We start from the raw sequence: 17,173 nt of genomic DNA, 5'->3' as shown, positions 1-17,173 counted from the left end.
TACATGCCTTTCCGCCCAGCTGAAAACTTTTGTGGCTTCTGCCATTGCCGCTCTGCTCTTCGTTCCGCCCTGGCGGTTTACGTACGCCACTGCTGTTATGTTATCCGACTGAATCAAGACAGGCAGATCGCAAAGAAGATGTTCCGCTTGTAGAAGGCCGTTGTAAATGGCCCTTAATTCCAGAATGTTTATGTGTAGACAAGCTTCCTGGCTTGACCATTTTCCCCCTGTGTGACTGCCCAGCCTCGGAGACTCGCATCCGTGGTCACCAGGATCCATTCCTGGATCCCAAATCTGTGTCCCTCTAGGAGGTGAGAGCTGTGCAGCCACCACAGGAGTGAGATTCTGGTCTTGGAAGACAGGATTATCTGTCGGTGCATGTGCAGATGGGATCCGGAGCATTTGTCCAACAGGTCCCACTGAAACACTCTGGCATGGAATCTGCCAAACTCTCTGGCCTCGTAGGCCGCCACCATCTTCCCTAGCAACAGAGTGCATTGATGAATCAACACTCTTGCCAGCTTCAGAATCTGTTTGACCAGGTTCTGAATTTCCAGAGCCTTTTCCACTGGAAGAAAAACTCTCTGTAATTCCGTGTCCAGAATCATACCCAAGAACGCCAGCCTTGTCGTCGGAACCAACTGTGATTTTGGCAAGTTTAGGAGCCAACCATGTTGTTGCAGAATTGTCAGGGAGAGCGTCATGCTCTGCAGTAATTGCTCCTTGTACCTCACTTTTATCAGGAGATCATCCAAGTACGGAATAATTGTGACGCCTTGCTTGCGCAGGAGAACCATCATTTCCGCCATAACTTTGGTGAAAACCCTCTGAGCCGTGGACAGACCAAACGGCAACGTCTGAAATTGGTAATGACAATCCTGAACGGCAAACCTCAGGTAAGCCTGATGTAGAGGATATATGGGAATGTGTAAGTAGGCATCCTTTATGTCGACCGACACCATAAAATCCCCTTCCTCCAGACTGAAGATCACTGCTCGGAGAGACTCCATCTTGAATTTTAATTTTTTTAGATAGAAATTTAGGGATTTTAAGTTCAGAATAGGTCTGACCGAACCGTCCGGCTTCGGGACCACGAACAGGCTCGAATAAAAGCCTTCTCCCTGTTGTGACGGGGCCCCATGACAATGACTTGATTTTTACATAGCTTTTGTATAGCACCGCATACCACCTCCTTGTCCGGAAGAGAAACTAGTAAGGCTGATTTGAAAAATCGTCGAGGGGGCACGTCTTGAAATTCCAGCTTGTACCCTTGGGACACTATTTCTAATACCCATGGGTCTAGGTCCGAATGAACCCAGAAATGACTGAAGAGTCGGAGACGTGCCCCCACTGGTGCGGACTCCTGCAGAGGAGTCCCAGCGTCATGCGGTGGATTTGGTAGAAGCCGGAGAGGACTTCTGCTCTCTTTTCCCTTTCCTCTTGCATCTGATAGTGGTGCGTTCTCTTTTGTTGTGCAGGAACAGAAGGTAAAAAGGATGACTTACCCGCGGTAGCCGTAGATCCCAGGTCAGCGAGGCCATCACCAAACAAGACACCACCTTTATAAGGTAGAGACTCCATACAGGGCCGGTGCAAGGTTTCTGGGCACCCTAGGCAAAATTTGTCCTGTCATCCCATCCCGTCACCTGTGCCACGGTTTCAGCTGTATCCTAGCTCCTCTGTACCGCTTTCCCCTTCCCGTCACCTGTGTCCTGGATCTCCTGTCCCACTTATCCCAATCCCATTACCTGTAACCCTTGTCCCAATCCCATCACCTGTATCCCAGCTCCTCTGTACCACCGCCCCCCATTCTGTCACCCGTGTCGAGGCTACTGTGCCGCTTTCTCCCATTCGGTCATCTGTATCCTGACTCCTCTGTGCCACTTCCCCCATCCCATCATCCATTTCCAAACTCTTCTGTATCACTTTCTCCCATTCCGCCACCTGTATCCTTGCTCCGTTGTGCTGCTTCCCCTATACCATCATCCATTTCCTGTCTTCTATGTGCCGTTTTCTCCCATCCGGTCACTTGTGTTCTGCCCAACCTGTCACCTGCAACTCTGCACCTCTGTGCCACTCCCCTCTACCCTGTCACCCGTATCCCGGCTTCTCTGTGCCACCTCCTCCCATAGCGTCACCTGTGTCCCGGCTCCTATTTACAGCTCCCCCCATCCAGTCACCTGTATCCCGGCTCTTCTGTGCCACTTACCACCCATCCCATTATCTGTATCCCGGCTCCTCTATGCCGCTTACCACCCATCCCATCACCTATATCCTGGCTCCTCTGTGCTGCACCTGGGACTTGTTACTAAGGGGTCTATTCATTAAGAAAATGAAAACTGAATTGTTACTTATCACTATACATCGCATGGCTTCGATCCGATGTATAGCTGTAATAAGTAACAATTTATGTATACTCATCCTTCCGATGAAGCGCTGCGGAATCCGGGGGTCCAGCGGTGACGGCTTCTGCAGGCAGTCCCCTCTCCGATGCGCGGAGCCAGCCGGTGGGTCCCTATGCACATGCGCCACCTGTTGACCTCCTGGCAGGCAGCAGTGGCTGCTGGGAGGTCGGGAGGCTGAGCCAGCATCGAGTGCGGACAGAGAGCAGGGAAGCATTGAGCTTCCCTTCCGTCTCTGCACCACGTTTCAGGTTACACCATCCTGAGATGGTGAACCTGAACTCCATGGAGAAGCAGAAAGCAGAGCTTTTCACTCCTTCATGAATCGCACTCACCATACAAAAGTATGGTGATGCGATTCAGGCACAGAGCGGGGATGCCGCTGGTGAAGTCGGGGACTGCTCCCCGGTAACCCGCTGTGTGGATTGCACTAGGCAGAGAAAAGCCCTGTTTTAAGCAAAACTGGGCTTTTTTCTGCTACTTGAATAGACCCCTTACAGCCCTATCTACAGTACATGTTAAACATCAATACATCCGCTTAATGAGTTCCCACAAAATATTAGTACAGCCCCCCCACACACAAATTTAAGTCACCCACAAATAAAATCAATATACCAAAATAAAACATTAATCCATGACTCCATAATAGTACTACACCCCCACCCCATATAATATTGCTGCAATACCCGCCTCCCCAGATTATATTAATAAACTCCAGATTACATGCAAATGCCTCAATTAAAAAAAAAAAAAAATATATATATATATATATATATATATATAAAAAATCACCATATGATACTTACCTCTGCTTGAAGGAGGTCCTGTAGTCTCCTGTCAGTCATCATCATGGTTCCCCCATACTGTAAAACTCCAGAAGACTATAGCATAGCACTGCAGGCTCAAGACAGTCAGGAACGGAGGATCGAAAAGGGGCGGAGCCTGAGGGAGAAGGCGGAGCCTCGGGAGGGGAAGCAGAACATTGGAGGCTGGTCCCGGGACTCTGTGCAGAGAAGGAAAGGGGGCGGGCGGAGGGCACTGCTGCTGCTGGCTGCACCAGACATGTCAAGCTGTGACATGTCTGCAGACTCGGCAAGACAGCAGTTGGGAAGTGCGGAAGCGGCGGCCGCTGGTTATGCAAACCACAGCCGCCGCCAGTGATAAGTAAACTAAGGATGTCTATTTGAGAGACACCCTTATGATGCCAGCAGCCTCAGAGCCGCCCGCTCAGGTGCCGGCGCCCTTAGGCAGCTGCCTGAAGCTGCCTAATGGTAGCGCCGGCTCTGACTCCATAGCCTTCTTAGAGTCAGCATCAGCATTCCATTGATGAATCCACAATGCTCTCCTAGCTGAGACTGCCATAGCATTGGCCCTTGATCCCAAAAGGCCAATGTCCCTCGCAGCTTCCTTAAGGTAGGCTGCAGCATCCCTGATATGACCCAGTGTCAAAAGAATGCTATCCCTATCCAGGGTATCTAACTCAGATGACAAGTTATCTGCCCACTTTTCAATAGCGCTACTCACCCAAGCCGAAGCAACGGCAGGTCTGAGTAGAGTACACGTAGTGACATAAATGGATTTCAATGTATTTTCCTGCTTACGATCCGCAGGTTCCTTTAGGGCTGCCGTGTCAGGAGACGGAAGCGCCACCTTTTTGGATAGCCGTGATAGAGCTTTGTCCACATTGGGGGGGGTGACTCCCACTTTTCCCTATCCCCAGAGGGGAACGGATATGCCACCGGAATTCTCTTGGGAATCTGAAACTTCTTGTCAGGATTTTCCCAAACCTTTTCAAAAAGAGCGTTCAGTGTCCTCCATGATATGTAACACGTCTTTTATCGCCACAATCATGTACTGAATGCTTTTAGCCAGTTTTGGATTTAATTTGGCATCACTATAGTCGACACTGGAGTCAAAGTCTGTGTCAGTATCTGTATCTGCTATCTGGGTAAAAGAACACTTTTGTGACCCCGAGGGGGTTCTGAACTTGTGACAACACATCCTCCATGGATTTCTTCCATGCCTGTCTCAGACGTATCCAATCTCTTCTTTAATAGAGCCACATTCGCATTCAAAGCACTCAAAACATTTACCCAATCAGGCATCGGCGGTGCAGACAGGGTCACCCCGCAGTCGTTTCTTTCCCTAATCCAGTCTCCTCCTGGAAAGAGCACTCAGCCCCAGACATGCCGACATACGTGTACCGACACCACAAACACACTGGGCATATAAGGGACAGGCCCACAGTAAAGCCTGTCAGAGAAACACAGAGGGAGTGTGCCAGCTCACAACCCAGCGCCTATCCCGGTTCTGAAACTTTTTTATATAATGCCTCAGACCTGTTAGCGCTTTTATATCATAACTCCAGCACCAAATTAACTGTGCCGCCCCCTGTTTTGCACCCGGTTACTTGATACAGCAGTGTTGAGGAAGGACCAGCATCTCTGCAGCTCTGTGAAGAGAAAATGGCGCTAATGAGAGCTGTGAGGGCTAAGCCACGCCCCCTTAATGGGGCGCTTCAGCCCCGCAATTTTTTTAATTATTTATAGTGGCGGGGGTCTGGATTAAATACCACATAGCCAGTCGTAACATGAGGATTTTATGCTGTCCAGGCCCCCCCCCCCCGCGCCCTGCACCCTGTAGTGCCGCTGTGTGTGTGGGAGCATGGCGCGCAGTGCAGGCGCTGTGCGTTACCTCAAAGCCGTCAATTAAGTCTTCTGATCTTCTTCTACTCACCCGACTTCTGGCTCTGTAAGGGGGGTGACGGCGGGCTCCGGGAACGAGCATCTAGGCGTACCTAGCGTTCAGACCCTCAGGAGCTAATGGTGTCCTGTAGCCTAAGAAGCAGAGCCTTGAAACTCACAGAAGTAGGTCTGACTTCTCTCCCCTCATAATAATGAACTTAACAAAAGTATTTTTTCAGAGAAACTCAGGGGAGCTCCTCAGTGTGCATCCAGTCTCACTGGGCACAGATTCTAAACTGGAGTCTGGAGGAGGGGCATAGAGGGAGGAGCCAGTTCACACCCCCCTTTTAAAGTCTTAAAGTGCCCATGTCTCCTGCGGATCCCGTCTATACCCCATGGTTCTTGAAGTGTCCCCAGCATCCTCTAGGCAGGGCCGGATTAACAATGGGGCGGATGGAGCTGCAGCTCCAGGCCCACTCTCCAAAATAGGCCCACTGCATCTGCCCATAGATGTCCATGCTGCTGTAGACAGGAAAACAAATTTCCTTCTACTGCAGCCTACAGCGCCAGACCCGTCCCCTCCAGCATCACACCCTTCTTGTGCAGATTCGGGGGAGGGCACCAAGGCACGTATAGTGCACTATTGTAAATTCCGGGAAGTAGCCCCACCCCCTGTACTCAAGCCACGCCCATCAGTGATGAATGTTTAGGCTCCGCCTCCAAGTGATGTCATCTGTTAGTCCCCGGGAGGGCAAGGGGAAGCAGAATATGTCAAGGGGGCGTGGCCTAGCGGCACATACTATCCGCGGCTGCAGCCCATGATGAACCTCAGGTACCCGGCGTCCAAGGATGAGGGGGTGGCTATTTTTTGTAGCTGGGACCGCGGGACGGGAGGAGGGAGGTAGTAGGTCACCCTGGATCTGGAAGTGTGTTGGGGAAGGGGGGGGGGGGGGCGTGGCATTGCCATGAGAGCACTTTCATAATAAGGGAGAAAAGCTCTGTATGTCCAGGGCTCACCTACAAATTGCCCCTATGTACAGTATATACAAGAGGGGTGTCCCCCCACCCACTGCATCACACTGCAAAGAAGCCCGTTTATATACAAGAGGAGGAGTTGTGGCTCTGTCTCACAGCAAAAAGTCCCTGCTGTCAACCCATGGGGAGTGTGTGCGAGGAGCGGGTGCAATCAGGGGTAGTGTGTGCGGAGACCGGGTGCAGGGTTAGGGGTAGTGTGTGCGAGGAGCGGGTGCAGGGTTAGGGGTAGTGTGTGCGAGGAGCAGATGCAGGGTTAGGGGTAGTGTGTGTGGGGAGCAGGTGCAGGGTTAGGGGTAGTGTGTGCGAGGTGCAGGGTTAGGGATAGTGTGTGTGGGGAGCAGGTGCAGGGTTAGGGGTAGTGTGTGCGAGGAGCAGGTGCAGGGTTAGGGGTAGTGTGTGCGAGGAGCAGGTGCAGGGTTAGGGGTAGTGTGTGCGAGGAGCAGGTGCAGGGTTAGGGGTAGTGTGTGCGAGGAGCAGGTGCAGGGTTAGGGGTAGTGTGTGTGGGGAGCAGGTGCAGGGTTAGGGGTAGTGTGTGTGTGTGGGGAGCAGGTGCAGGGTTAGGGGTAGTGCGTGCGAGGAGCAGGTGCAGGGTTAGGGATAGTGTGTGCGAGGAGCGGGTGCAGGGTTAGGGGTAGTGTGTGCGAGGAGCGGGTGCAGGGTTAGGGATAGTGTGGGTGAGGAGCGGGTGCAGGGTTAGGGGTAGTGTGTACAGGGAGCGGGGTTAGGGGTAGTGTGTGCGAGGAGCGGGTGCAGGGTTAGGGATAGTGTAGGTGAGGAGCGGGTGCAGGGTTAGGGATAGTGTGGGTGAGGAGCGGGTGCAGGGTAAGGGGTAGTGTGTACAGGGAGCGGGGTTAGGGGTAGTGTGTGCGGGGAGCGGGTGCAGGGTTAGGGGTAGTGTGTGCGAGGAGCAGGTGCAGGGTTAGGGATAGTGTGTGCGAGGATCGGGTGCAGGGTTTGGGGTAGTGTGTACAGGGAGCGGGTGCGGGGTTAGGGGTAGTGTGTACAGGGAGCGGGTGCAGGGGTAGTGTAGTGTGTGCGGGGAGCGGGTGTAGGGTTAGGGGTAGTATAGTGTGCGCGGAGAGCGGGTGCAGGGGAAGTGTAGTGTGTGCAGGGACCGGGTGCAGGGGAAGTGTAGTGTGTGCGGGGAGCAGGTGCAGGGTTAGGGGTAGTGCGTGCGAGGAGCAGGTGCAGGGTTAGGGATAGTGTGTGCGAGGAGCGGGTGCAGGGTTAGGGGTAGTGTGTGCGAGGAGCGGGTGCAGGGTTAGGGATAGTGTGGGTGAGGAGCGGGTGCAGGGTTAGGGGTAGTGTGTACAGGGAGCGGGGTTAGGGGTAGTGTGTGCGAGGAGCGGGTGCAGGGTTAGGGATAGTGTAGGTGAGGAGCGGGTGCAGGGTTAGGGATAGTGTGGGTGAGGAGCGGGTGCAGGGTAAGGGGTAGTGTGTACAGGGAGCGGGGTTAGGGGTAGTGTGTGCGGGGAGCGGGTGCAGGGTTAGGGGTAGTGTGTGCGAGGAGCAGGTGCAGGGTTAGGGATAGTGTGTGCGAGGATCGGGTGCAGGGTTTGGGGTAGTGTGTACAGGGAGCGGGTGCGGGGTTAGGGGTAGTGTGTACAGGGAGCGGGTGCAGGGGTAGTGTAGTGTGTGCGGGGAGCGGGTGTAGGGTTAGGGGTAGTATAGTGTGCGCGGAGAGCGGGTGCAGGGGAAGTGTAGTGTGTGCAGGGACCGGGTGCAGGGGAAGTGTAGTGTGTGCGGGGAGCAGGTGCAGGGTTAGCGGTAGTGTAGTGTGTTCGGGGAGCGGGTGCAGGGTTAGCGATAGTATAGTGTGTGTGGGGAGTGGGTGTAGGGGAAGTGTAGTGTGTGCGAGGAGCAGGTGCAGGGTTAGCAATAGTATAGTGTGTGTGGGGAGTAGGTGCAGGGGTAGTGTAGTGTGTGCGGGGAGTAGGTGCAGGGGTAGTGTAGTGTGTGTGGGGAGCGGGTGTAGGGTTAGCGGTAGTGTAGTGTGTTCGGGGAGCGGGTGCAGGGTTAGCGATAGTATAGTGTGTGTGAGGAGTGGGTGCAGGGTTAGTAGTGTAGTATAGTGTATGCGGGGAGCGGGTGTAGGGGAAGTGTAGTGTGTGCGAGGAGCAGGTGCAGGGTTAGCGATAGTATAGTGTATGTGGGGAGTGGGTGCGGAGAGTAGGTGCAGGGGTAATGTGTGTGCGGGGAGTAGGTGCAGGGGTAGTGTAGTGTGTGCGGGGAGTTGGTGCAGGGGTAGTGTAGTGTGTGCGGGGAGTAGGTGCAGGGGTAATATAGTGTGTGCGGGGAGTAGGTGCAGGGGTAATATAGTGTGTGCGGAGAGTAGGTGCAGGGGTAGTGTAGCGTGTGTGGGAAGCGGGTGTAGGGTTAGCGGTAGTGTAGTGTGTTCGGGGAGCGGGTGCAGGGTTAGCGGTAGTATAGTGTGTCCAGGGAGCTGGTGCAGGGGTAGTATAGTGTGTGCGGGGAGCAGGTGCAGGGTTAGCGGTAGTGTATTGTGTGCGGGGTGCAGGGGAAGTGTAGTGTGTGCGAGGAGCAGGTGCAGGGTTAGCGATAGTATAGTGTGTGCGGGGAGTGGGTGCAGGGTTAGCGGTAGTGTAGTGGGTGCGGGGAGCGGATGCAGGGGAAGTTTAGTGTGTGCTGGGATTAGGTGCAGGGGTAGTGTAGTGTGTGCGGGGAGTAGGTGCAGGGGTAATGTAGTGTGTGCGGGGAGCGGATGCAGGGGAAGTGTAGTGTGTGCTGGGATTAGGTGCAGGGGTAGTGTAGTGTGTGGGGGGAGTAGGTGCAGGGGTAGTGTAGTGTGTGGGGGGAGTAGGTGCAGGGGTAGTGTAGTGTGTGGGGGGAGTAGGTGCAGGGGTAGTGTAGTGTGTGCGGGGAGTAGGTGCAGGGGTAATGTAGTGTGTGCGGGGAGCAGGTGCAGGGGTAATGTAGTGTGTGCGGGGAGCGGATGCAGGGGAAGTGTAGTGTGTGCTGGGATTAGGTGCAGGGGTAGTGTAGTGTGTGCGGGGAGTAGGTGCAGGGGTAGTGTAGTGTGTGCGGGGAGTAGGTGCAGGGGTAGTGTAGTGTGTGCGGGGAGTAGGTGCAGGGGTAGTGTAGTGTGTGCGGGGAGTAGGTGCAGGGGTAATGTAGTGTGTGTGGGGAGTAGGTGCAGGGGTAGTGTAGTGTGTGGGGGGAGTAGGTGCAGGGGTAGTGTAGTGTGTGGGGGGAGTAGGTGCAGGGGTAGTGTAGTGTGTGGGGGGAGTAGGTGCAGGGGTAGTGTAGTGTGTGCGGGGAGTAGGTGCAGGGGTAATGTAGTGTGTGCGGGGAGCGGATGCAGGGGAAGTGTAGTGTGTGCTGGGATTAGGTGCAGGGGTAGTGTAGTGTGTGCGGGGAGTAGGTGCAGGGGTAGTGTAGTGTGTGCGGGGAGTAGGTGCAGGGGTAGTGTAGTGTGTGCGGGGAGTAGGTGCAGGGGTAGTGTAGTGTGTGCGGGGAGTAGGTGCAGGGGTAATGTAGTGTGTGTGGGGAGTAGGTGCAGGGGTAGTGTAGTGTGTGGGGGGAGTAGGTGCAGGGGTAGTGTAGTGTGTGGGGGGAGTAGGTGCAGGGGTAGTGTAGTGTGTGGGGGGAGTAGGTGCAGGGGTAGTGTAGTGTGTGGGGGGAGTAGGTGCAGGGGTAGTGTAGTGTGTGGGGGGAGTAGGTGCAGGGGTAGTGTAGTGTGTGGGGGGAGTAGGTGCAGGGGTAGTGTAGTGTGTGGGGGGAGTAGGTGCAGGGGTAGTGTAGTGTGTGGGGGGAGTAGGTGCAGGGGTAGTGTAGTGTGTGGGGGGAGTAGGTGCAGGGGTAGTGTAGTGTGTGGGGGGAGTAGGTGCAGGGGTAGTGTAGTGTGTGTGGGGAGTAGGTGCAGGGGTAATGTAGTGTGTGCGGGGAGTAGGTGCAGGGGTAATGTAGTGTGTGCGGGGAGTAGGTGCAGGGCTAGTGTAGTGTGTGCGGGGAGTAGGTGCAGGGGTAATGTAGTGTGTGCGGGGAGTAGGTGCAGGGGTAATGTAGTGTGTGCGGGGAGTAGGTGCAGAGGTAGTGTAGTGTGTGCGGGGAGTAGGTGCAGGGGTAGTGTAGCGTGTGTGGAGAGCGGGTGTAAGGTTAGCGGTAGTATATTTTTTACATGGTTGTGGCATGTTAATAAAACCTGAAAATGCATATTAGAAAAAAACCATAGCAGTAGATGCTCATTGAGTTTAGTCATAGGATAGCATTATATAAATGTATTTTTAAAATGTTCTGGGGCAAAAATTCCCATGTGGCTTGGACTGCAACCACTAACAGGTCTACAGATGGTGTAATGGTTAGCTTTACTGCCTTACAGCACTAAGGTCATGGATTTAATTTCCACCACGGCCTTAACTGTGTGGAGTTTGTATATTCTCCCCATACTTGCATGGGTTTCCTACTGCCACAATCTAAATATATACTGGTAGGTTAGGCTCGTAACACAAAAATAAACCATAGTTAGGTAGGTGGGTAGCTATGCCCTCCATGGTGCTAGCCAGACCACACTGCACAGACCACACCCCCATATCAGTAGTCACACCCTCACCATGCTGGTCCCACCCCCTGCAGCGGCACACAGTAGGCCCTTCATAAATTACAGCTCCAGGCCCATGAGGACCTTAATCTGGCACTGCCTCTAGGACGTAAGGAGAAATCTAGTTTGTAGTTCAGAATTAGTATTTGGCTATTAAAAGTATTAATCAGACAGTAGGTAATACAAACTTGTCGATTGTGTAGATTTGCAAACTTAAAAAAATTAGCTCATATAAAAAGATTTTCCTGTTTAGTAAGTACAGCCTTCATACTTAATGTAAAGAGAATCTATTATTCCGACGCAATTGTGAAAGTTGCTGCTGCACACCTCCTGAGATGATTGCCAATCCTCTCAAACATAGGAAAAAGAAAAGTAGTAGGATGTGTAGAAGTTGAACACAAAGATTCAATAGCCAATAAAAGCATATATAAGTGATAACATTTTTACTCACTGTTACAGGCATGAAACATGAACCATTTCCAGAGAGCATTCCTCCCCTGCTTACCTTTTTGCCTTTGAAAAAACTGACTGGGTTGAACCAATCATCTAGTCTTTCACATCAACTCATTGTACATATCTCCCAGCATGACCCTCTCCAGGAGGGACAGAATGCTCTGCTCCTGGACTTCCCTCTTAATTTATGCTTGCCATCACCTGTGCTGAAACACCTTTCTTATCCATTAACCCACAGGTTCTCAAACTCGGTCCTCAGGACCCAACACAGTTTACCTTTTGCAGGTAACCCAGCAGGTGCCCAGGTGTATTACTTACTCACTGACACATTTTAAAAGGTCCACAGGTGGAGCTAATTATTTCACTTGCCATTCTGTGAGGAGACCTGCAAAGCATGCTGTGTGGGGTCCAGAGGACAGAGTTCAAGAACCTATGCATTAACATGTTCAAAACAGGTGTCGGCAATCATAAATTAAGAGAAAAGATCAGAAGCAGAGCATTCTGTCCTTCCTGGAGAGGGTCATGTTGGGAGGTATGCATTGAGTCATACTTAATTCAGTCAAAATTGAAAAAGACAATCCCAAACCAGATCCTGCACATCAAATGTATCATGTTGTCATATGTGCTATTTATTTAACTTTGGTTATATTTAACATGCATACCCATAGACAATAAATGGTAGAAAAAAAGTACTGTATTTAGTAAGTTCACTAACCCATATATCATTTGTTTCCATTTTACTTCAGTAATGCGTTTGTAATTTATGGCATATTTATACATGTGGCATTAAGCTGGCAATGAATGAGTTATAAAATAAACTAATGCTGCACCTACTGTACTGACAGGGCAGGGCTGAGACAAGGTAGCAGAGGTGTGTCTGAATCTTAAATCCTTCCCCTCTCCTTGATAACAGATGGGAGCTTGAAACACTTGTTCTCTGCAATATTTCACCTCTCCTTCTTTCTGCCTTTCCAGAAGACAGGTGTTGGCAGGTGGAAGCGAGTCATGCCTGAGCCAACCTTTTTGCATCGACCCCTGTATGCACACTTTCCCTTCCTAAGCTGTGTGCTATTGGTTTTAAACGTGTGCCCTCTTCAGGGACAGCAGCTACATGCTTGTAAAGAGGTAAGGGGATTGAGATTGTGGTATGAAAGAAAAGTAATTACTTTAAAAGTAAGAGAAAATTATATCTTATTCCTTCTGTATATATTATACTTACGTATTTGAAACAATTCATTTCCATAAGAGGTTTAAAGTCGTGCAAAGGAAATTTAATGTCAACAGTACGTAGATGTTTGTCAACCTTAAACAAATAAGGGGGACCTCGGGTTGTGTCTGTAGCAGGCTGCCTAACAGCTGTTGCAAGTCACATGGCAGTGTGCTAAGATCTTTTATGTTCACAAGTAAGTACCAAGTATGGTACCAAGTTGTAGATGTAGATCATTCTGGATTTGATGTGTTGGATTTTGACATTTAGTATAAGTGCACAGTGTTCTAGCATATTGATCATATAAAAAGAGCAAAACTAATAACATTATAGAATTAGATATATAAAGGCTTGTTCATACTTTAACTAAAAATTTTAATATTCTAAAGTAAATTGCAGTCCCTAAAGCCTGGGGTCAGGTGCTTTGGTTTTCCAGTGAGTTCTCTGATACCTTGGGTTAGGGGTAAAATGTAATAGGGTGCGAGATGCCCATATTTTTAAAGCAGCAATCATTTACAAGGCCAAACCAACCTTTGTAAATGATTGCTGCTTTAAAAATATGGGTATTCTCGCATAAACTCCTGCACCTAAGACTTCTCACAGGCTATCACAAAATGGGGCAGATGTATGAAGCCTGGAGAAGGCATAAAGAAGTGATAAATGTAAGGTCGCACCAGCTACAATATGTAAATCATACCTCCCAACTTTATGTTTTTGCAAAGAGGGACACAGGCGCGGCCTCGCCGCGCGCGCTCCAGAAAAGGGGCGTGACCTAAGAAAAGGGGGTGTGGCTTCACGGAGGACCCACGATCGTGAGCCACGCCCCCGTTTTCATCACTGAGGGGGCATGCCCAGCGCTCTGTGAGCCGCTGGCATGCCCCCTCTCCCTCTGACTCCCCTGAATAGACGCTGTGCGCATGCGCACAGCATCTATTCAACGCTGCTCTGCTAAGCAGGGCAGCGACAGACAGAGACTCCCAACTGCCCCCCCACCGCGGGACACTGCGGCCCGCGGGTGGGATAGCGGGACAGTCCCCAAAAAATGGGACTGTCCCGCGAAAATCGGGACAGTTGGGAGGTATGTGTAAATTGAAAGCTAGGAGCTGATTGGCTAGTGCGTTATCACCTTACATTTATCACCGCTTTATCACTTCTTTATGCCTTCTCCAGGCTTAATACATCTGACCCTTTTGTGCACCAGGTGTTGGTCCACTCACTCCTTACACACATGTATGGGATGTAATAACATAAAGAAATGCTCCTATAAAACACTTCATTTAAGTTTTGAAACAGAGTGAAATTGTTAGTAATTGCTTTGCAAGATGTGTTGTAGATTTTGTCTACATATTAATTGTTGTATTTATCTTTTTTTCATCCTCTTATTTTCACACATATATTTTGGTTGAAATAACAAGCTGGTATGCATGATTTAAAACCGTAATAAACTCGCTGCATATTCTTCTAATTCTAAAACCATGACAATGTTTAAATGTTTGACTCTATTGATTTGTAAGTGATGCTTCTTTCAGACCGCAAATGCCGGATCCTACCCGGTAAGACAAACGTGTACTTACCGGGTGGGATCCGGCATTTGCGCTCCGCTGCTGGCTTTCCGACCCGGCAATATACCGGGTCGGTTGCCATAGCAGCGGAGGGAGCAGCAGCAGCAGGGGCGGGGGTGGAGGCGGCGGCGGGAGATGAGCTCATCTCCTGCGCCGCCTCTCCCTATGCTGTGAATGGGAACCGTGTCGCATCGACACGGCTCCCATTCACACCGCACCTGACCCGGTAATCAACCCGGGTAAAACCCTTATTTTTTACCGGGTTGAATTACCGGGTCAGGCGACCCGCTCAAACGACCAAGGACCTTTCACATCGCACACTGACCCGGGTCGACACGGCAATATGCCGTGTCGATACCGGGTTATTTGTGCGATGTGAAAGGGGTATGACATTCTATACAGTAGGTCATCTAGACATTGGCATTTGCCAGTACAAAACACATTTATTTTATTTTTTTAAGACATATATGGGAGTATTTTTAGTGTAATGCACAATATGGCCCTGATTTATCAAGCCTTGGAGAGTGCTAGGGTTACCGCCTCATTCCTTTAATTCTGGACACATATTAATTTACACAAGTTCTGTGGCTGATTAAAACCAGGTGAAATGGAGTCTTGAAGCCAGCCACAGAACCTGTGTAATTAATGTGTCCAGAATTAAAGGGATGATGTGGTAACCAGGGGCAGATCCAGAAGAAAATGATAGGAGGGGCACCATGGAAGGGGCAAGTACATTTGCGTGCGGCTTCGGTGCATGTGAGGTGGTGCTTCTTATACAATGCCCACAGTTGTAGCTCTCATTATGCAATGTCCACTGTACTGGTAGTGTCCCTTATATAGACCCCATAGTAGTGGTGCCCCTTATGCAATGCCCGTATTGCCCCCAGTAGTAATGTTGCCTGTAGTAATGGCCCCAGTCATTTAGCGCCCTAGTAATTATGCCCCCAGTGGTAATGCCCCGCAGTTATGACCCCAGTAGTTTACCCCCGCCCCCTTTAGTTTAGCCTCCCAGTGGTAATGCCCCAGTAGTTTGCCTGCTTGTAGTTTAGCCACCAGTAGTAATGCCCCCCTGTAGTTTTTGCCCCCTGTTTGTAGTTTGCCCCCTGTTTGTAGTTTGCCCCCCTGTTTGTAGTTTGCCCCCCTGTTTGTAGTTTAGCCCCACTTGTAGTTTAGCCTCCAAGTAGTAATGCGCTTGTAGTCAAGCCTCCAAGTAGTAATGCGCTTGTAGTCAAGCCGCTAGTAGTAATGCCCTCCTGTAGTATGCTCCCAGTAGTTAGCCCCTTTGTAGTTGGCCCCCAGTATTAATGTCCCCCAGTAGTTTGCCCCCAGTAGATGCCCCTCAGTAATAATGTCCTCCAGTAGTTTGCCCCCCAGTAGATGCCCCCCAGTAATAATGTCCTCCAGGAGTTTGTCCCCAATACATGCCCCCAGTAGTTATGCCCCCCCGGTAGTAATGCCCCTTGTTGATGCCCCCCCAGTAGTAATGTACCCCGTAGTTTGCCCCCAGTAGATGCCCCCGCTGCACTAAGGCAGAAAAAAAACATCATACTTACCGAGCCCCGTTCCCGCTTCCAGACCGCTGCAGTCCTCCTCCTTGGTGTCCGCTCCTCAGTCAGCACTATGAGCGAGACGTCCTGACTGACGACTCTCCCATAGCGCACGCCGCACAGTGACAGTGCCGGAAGCCGGAGCTCAGTACTGAGCGCTTGCCTCCGGCTGCTGCTGTGCAGGGAGACGGGCGCCCGTTGGTAACACAATCTCAGCGGGCGCCCTTCATCTCCCTGTGCGGCGCCAGGAGGGGACGGGAGACGGAGGCCACAAATGACAGGGGGGGCACGGGCCCGAGTCCCCCCCTGGATCCACCACTGGTGGTAACCGTAGAGAGTGATAATACCAGCCAATCAGTTCCTATCTGCCATGTTACAGGCTGTGGGGCAGATGTATTAACCTGGAGAAGGCATAAGGAAGTGATAAACCAGTGATAAATGCAAGGTGATAAACGCGCCAGCCAATCAACTCCAAACTGTTAATTTACATATTGGAGCTGATTGGCTGGCGCGTTTATCACCTTACATTTATCACTTCCTTATGCCTTCTCCAGGTTAATACATCTGCCCCTGTGTTTGAAAACTTAGGAGCTGATAGGTTGGTACTTTATCACCGTGCAATTATTTCACTCTCCAAGGCTGGATAAATCTGTGCCTATATTTTGTTAACATAAAAGAATCTTTCTCCATACAATATGTTTGAAAACACATTTGAATAGGAATTTAATAAATACAATGTATTTGAACTAATTAGCAATGCATGTACAAATGACTGTATTGTTCAAGGAAAATCAAATCAAATACTACAGGGATATTTAAAAAGTATAGGCCTGACTTTGGAAACTGACAAAAAAAAACAAAATACTTAATTGTCATATTAGGACAATTATTTAATATACTGTACCAGCACACAGTGAATGGAATTGCTTTTTTGAAACATGAAAACAAATTTGTTTTAAATGCATTCTATTACTGCAAACGTACTTGCAATATTTTGACTTAAAGTAGAGGCTTCTGTGAAAATACTGGCTTGAGGCATATTTTTGTGATGTGCTTAGCTTTAGACTTTGTGTAACAGTGAACACATCAGGAAGGCCGTTGAATGCTAACCTGTCTCCTACTGTACATTACTTCCATCCCCCATTCCAGGTCACCATCTGTTCATGTCTACCTTTGGAAGGTCTCTTGTAAGATAAAACCTCAATTGTTTATTTTATCTCAAATTAGAAAAAAATTCATTTAAGCATACTGAATATATTATACGGAGACCATTAATGTAATGTATTCTGGAAAGTGCAGTATTTTCCAAATTCTTCCTGGTTTTCTGTATTTTATATATATCTCTATCTCTAGTTGCTGTATGCAAAATACATACCTTCCATTATTACCCATGTGACTGGGAATAACATTTTCTGCTCGTCCTAACTACTGATTTTCTAACAAAAAAAGAATGGAATTAGATATTATCAATAATTTGTGGCTTCATAAAGCATACGTGAGAAGTGTTACATATATGCTGGAAATAATAGTTTCTGCTGATTTTAAACATTGATTTTCTAACTAAGAAAACCTGGACTCAAATCATATTATTATCATTCATTATTTGTTTGGCTTCACAGAGCATATGTGAGACATATTATATTTCCAAAAAATGCTAATCCACTGGGTTAACCCTTCTAATTGTTTGAGCGTAACTAAAGTATTAGATAAACAAGACCCAATATA

At 49.8% G+C, this 17,173-nt stretch overlaps 1 protein-coding gene across 3 annotated transcripts in view; it reads left to right on the top strand.

Moving 5' to 3' along the window:
* The first annotated feature begins 11,507 nt into the window (after positions 1–11,507).
* The window catches only part of LOC135041630 (endosome/lysosome-associated apoptosis and autophagy regulator 1-like), a 480,370-nt gene continuing 474,704 nt past the window's right edge, over positions 11,508–17,173 (top strand). For 2 of the 3 annotated variants that reach the window (XM_063954952.1, XM_063954950.1), the window contains exons 1-2: positions 11,508–11,664; positions 12,108–12,257. In XM_063954952.1, coding sequence (XP_063811022.1) covers positions 11,527–11,664; positions 12,108–12,257 — 288 coding nt within the window. In that variant the 5' untranslated portion in view covers positions 11,508–11,526. Of the gene's footprint in view, positions 11,665–11,967; positions 12,004–12,107; positions 12,258–17,173 lie in introns of those variants that run through there. The other variant, XM_063954951.1, reaches the window with a different exon arrangement.

This window comes from Pseudophryne corroboree, chromosome 2, assembly GCF_028390025.1.
Source record: "Pseudophryne corroboree isolate aPseCor3 chromosome 2, aPseCor3.hap2, whole genome shotgun sequence".
In the NCBI taxonomy this organism is placed as follows: Eukaryota; Metazoa; Chordata; class Amphibia; order Anura; family Myobatrachidae; genus Pseudophryne; species Pseudophryne corroboree.
The sequence above is the reverse complement of the archived record's forward strand: the minus strand, read 5'-3'. Positions and strand labels throughout refer to the sequence as shown.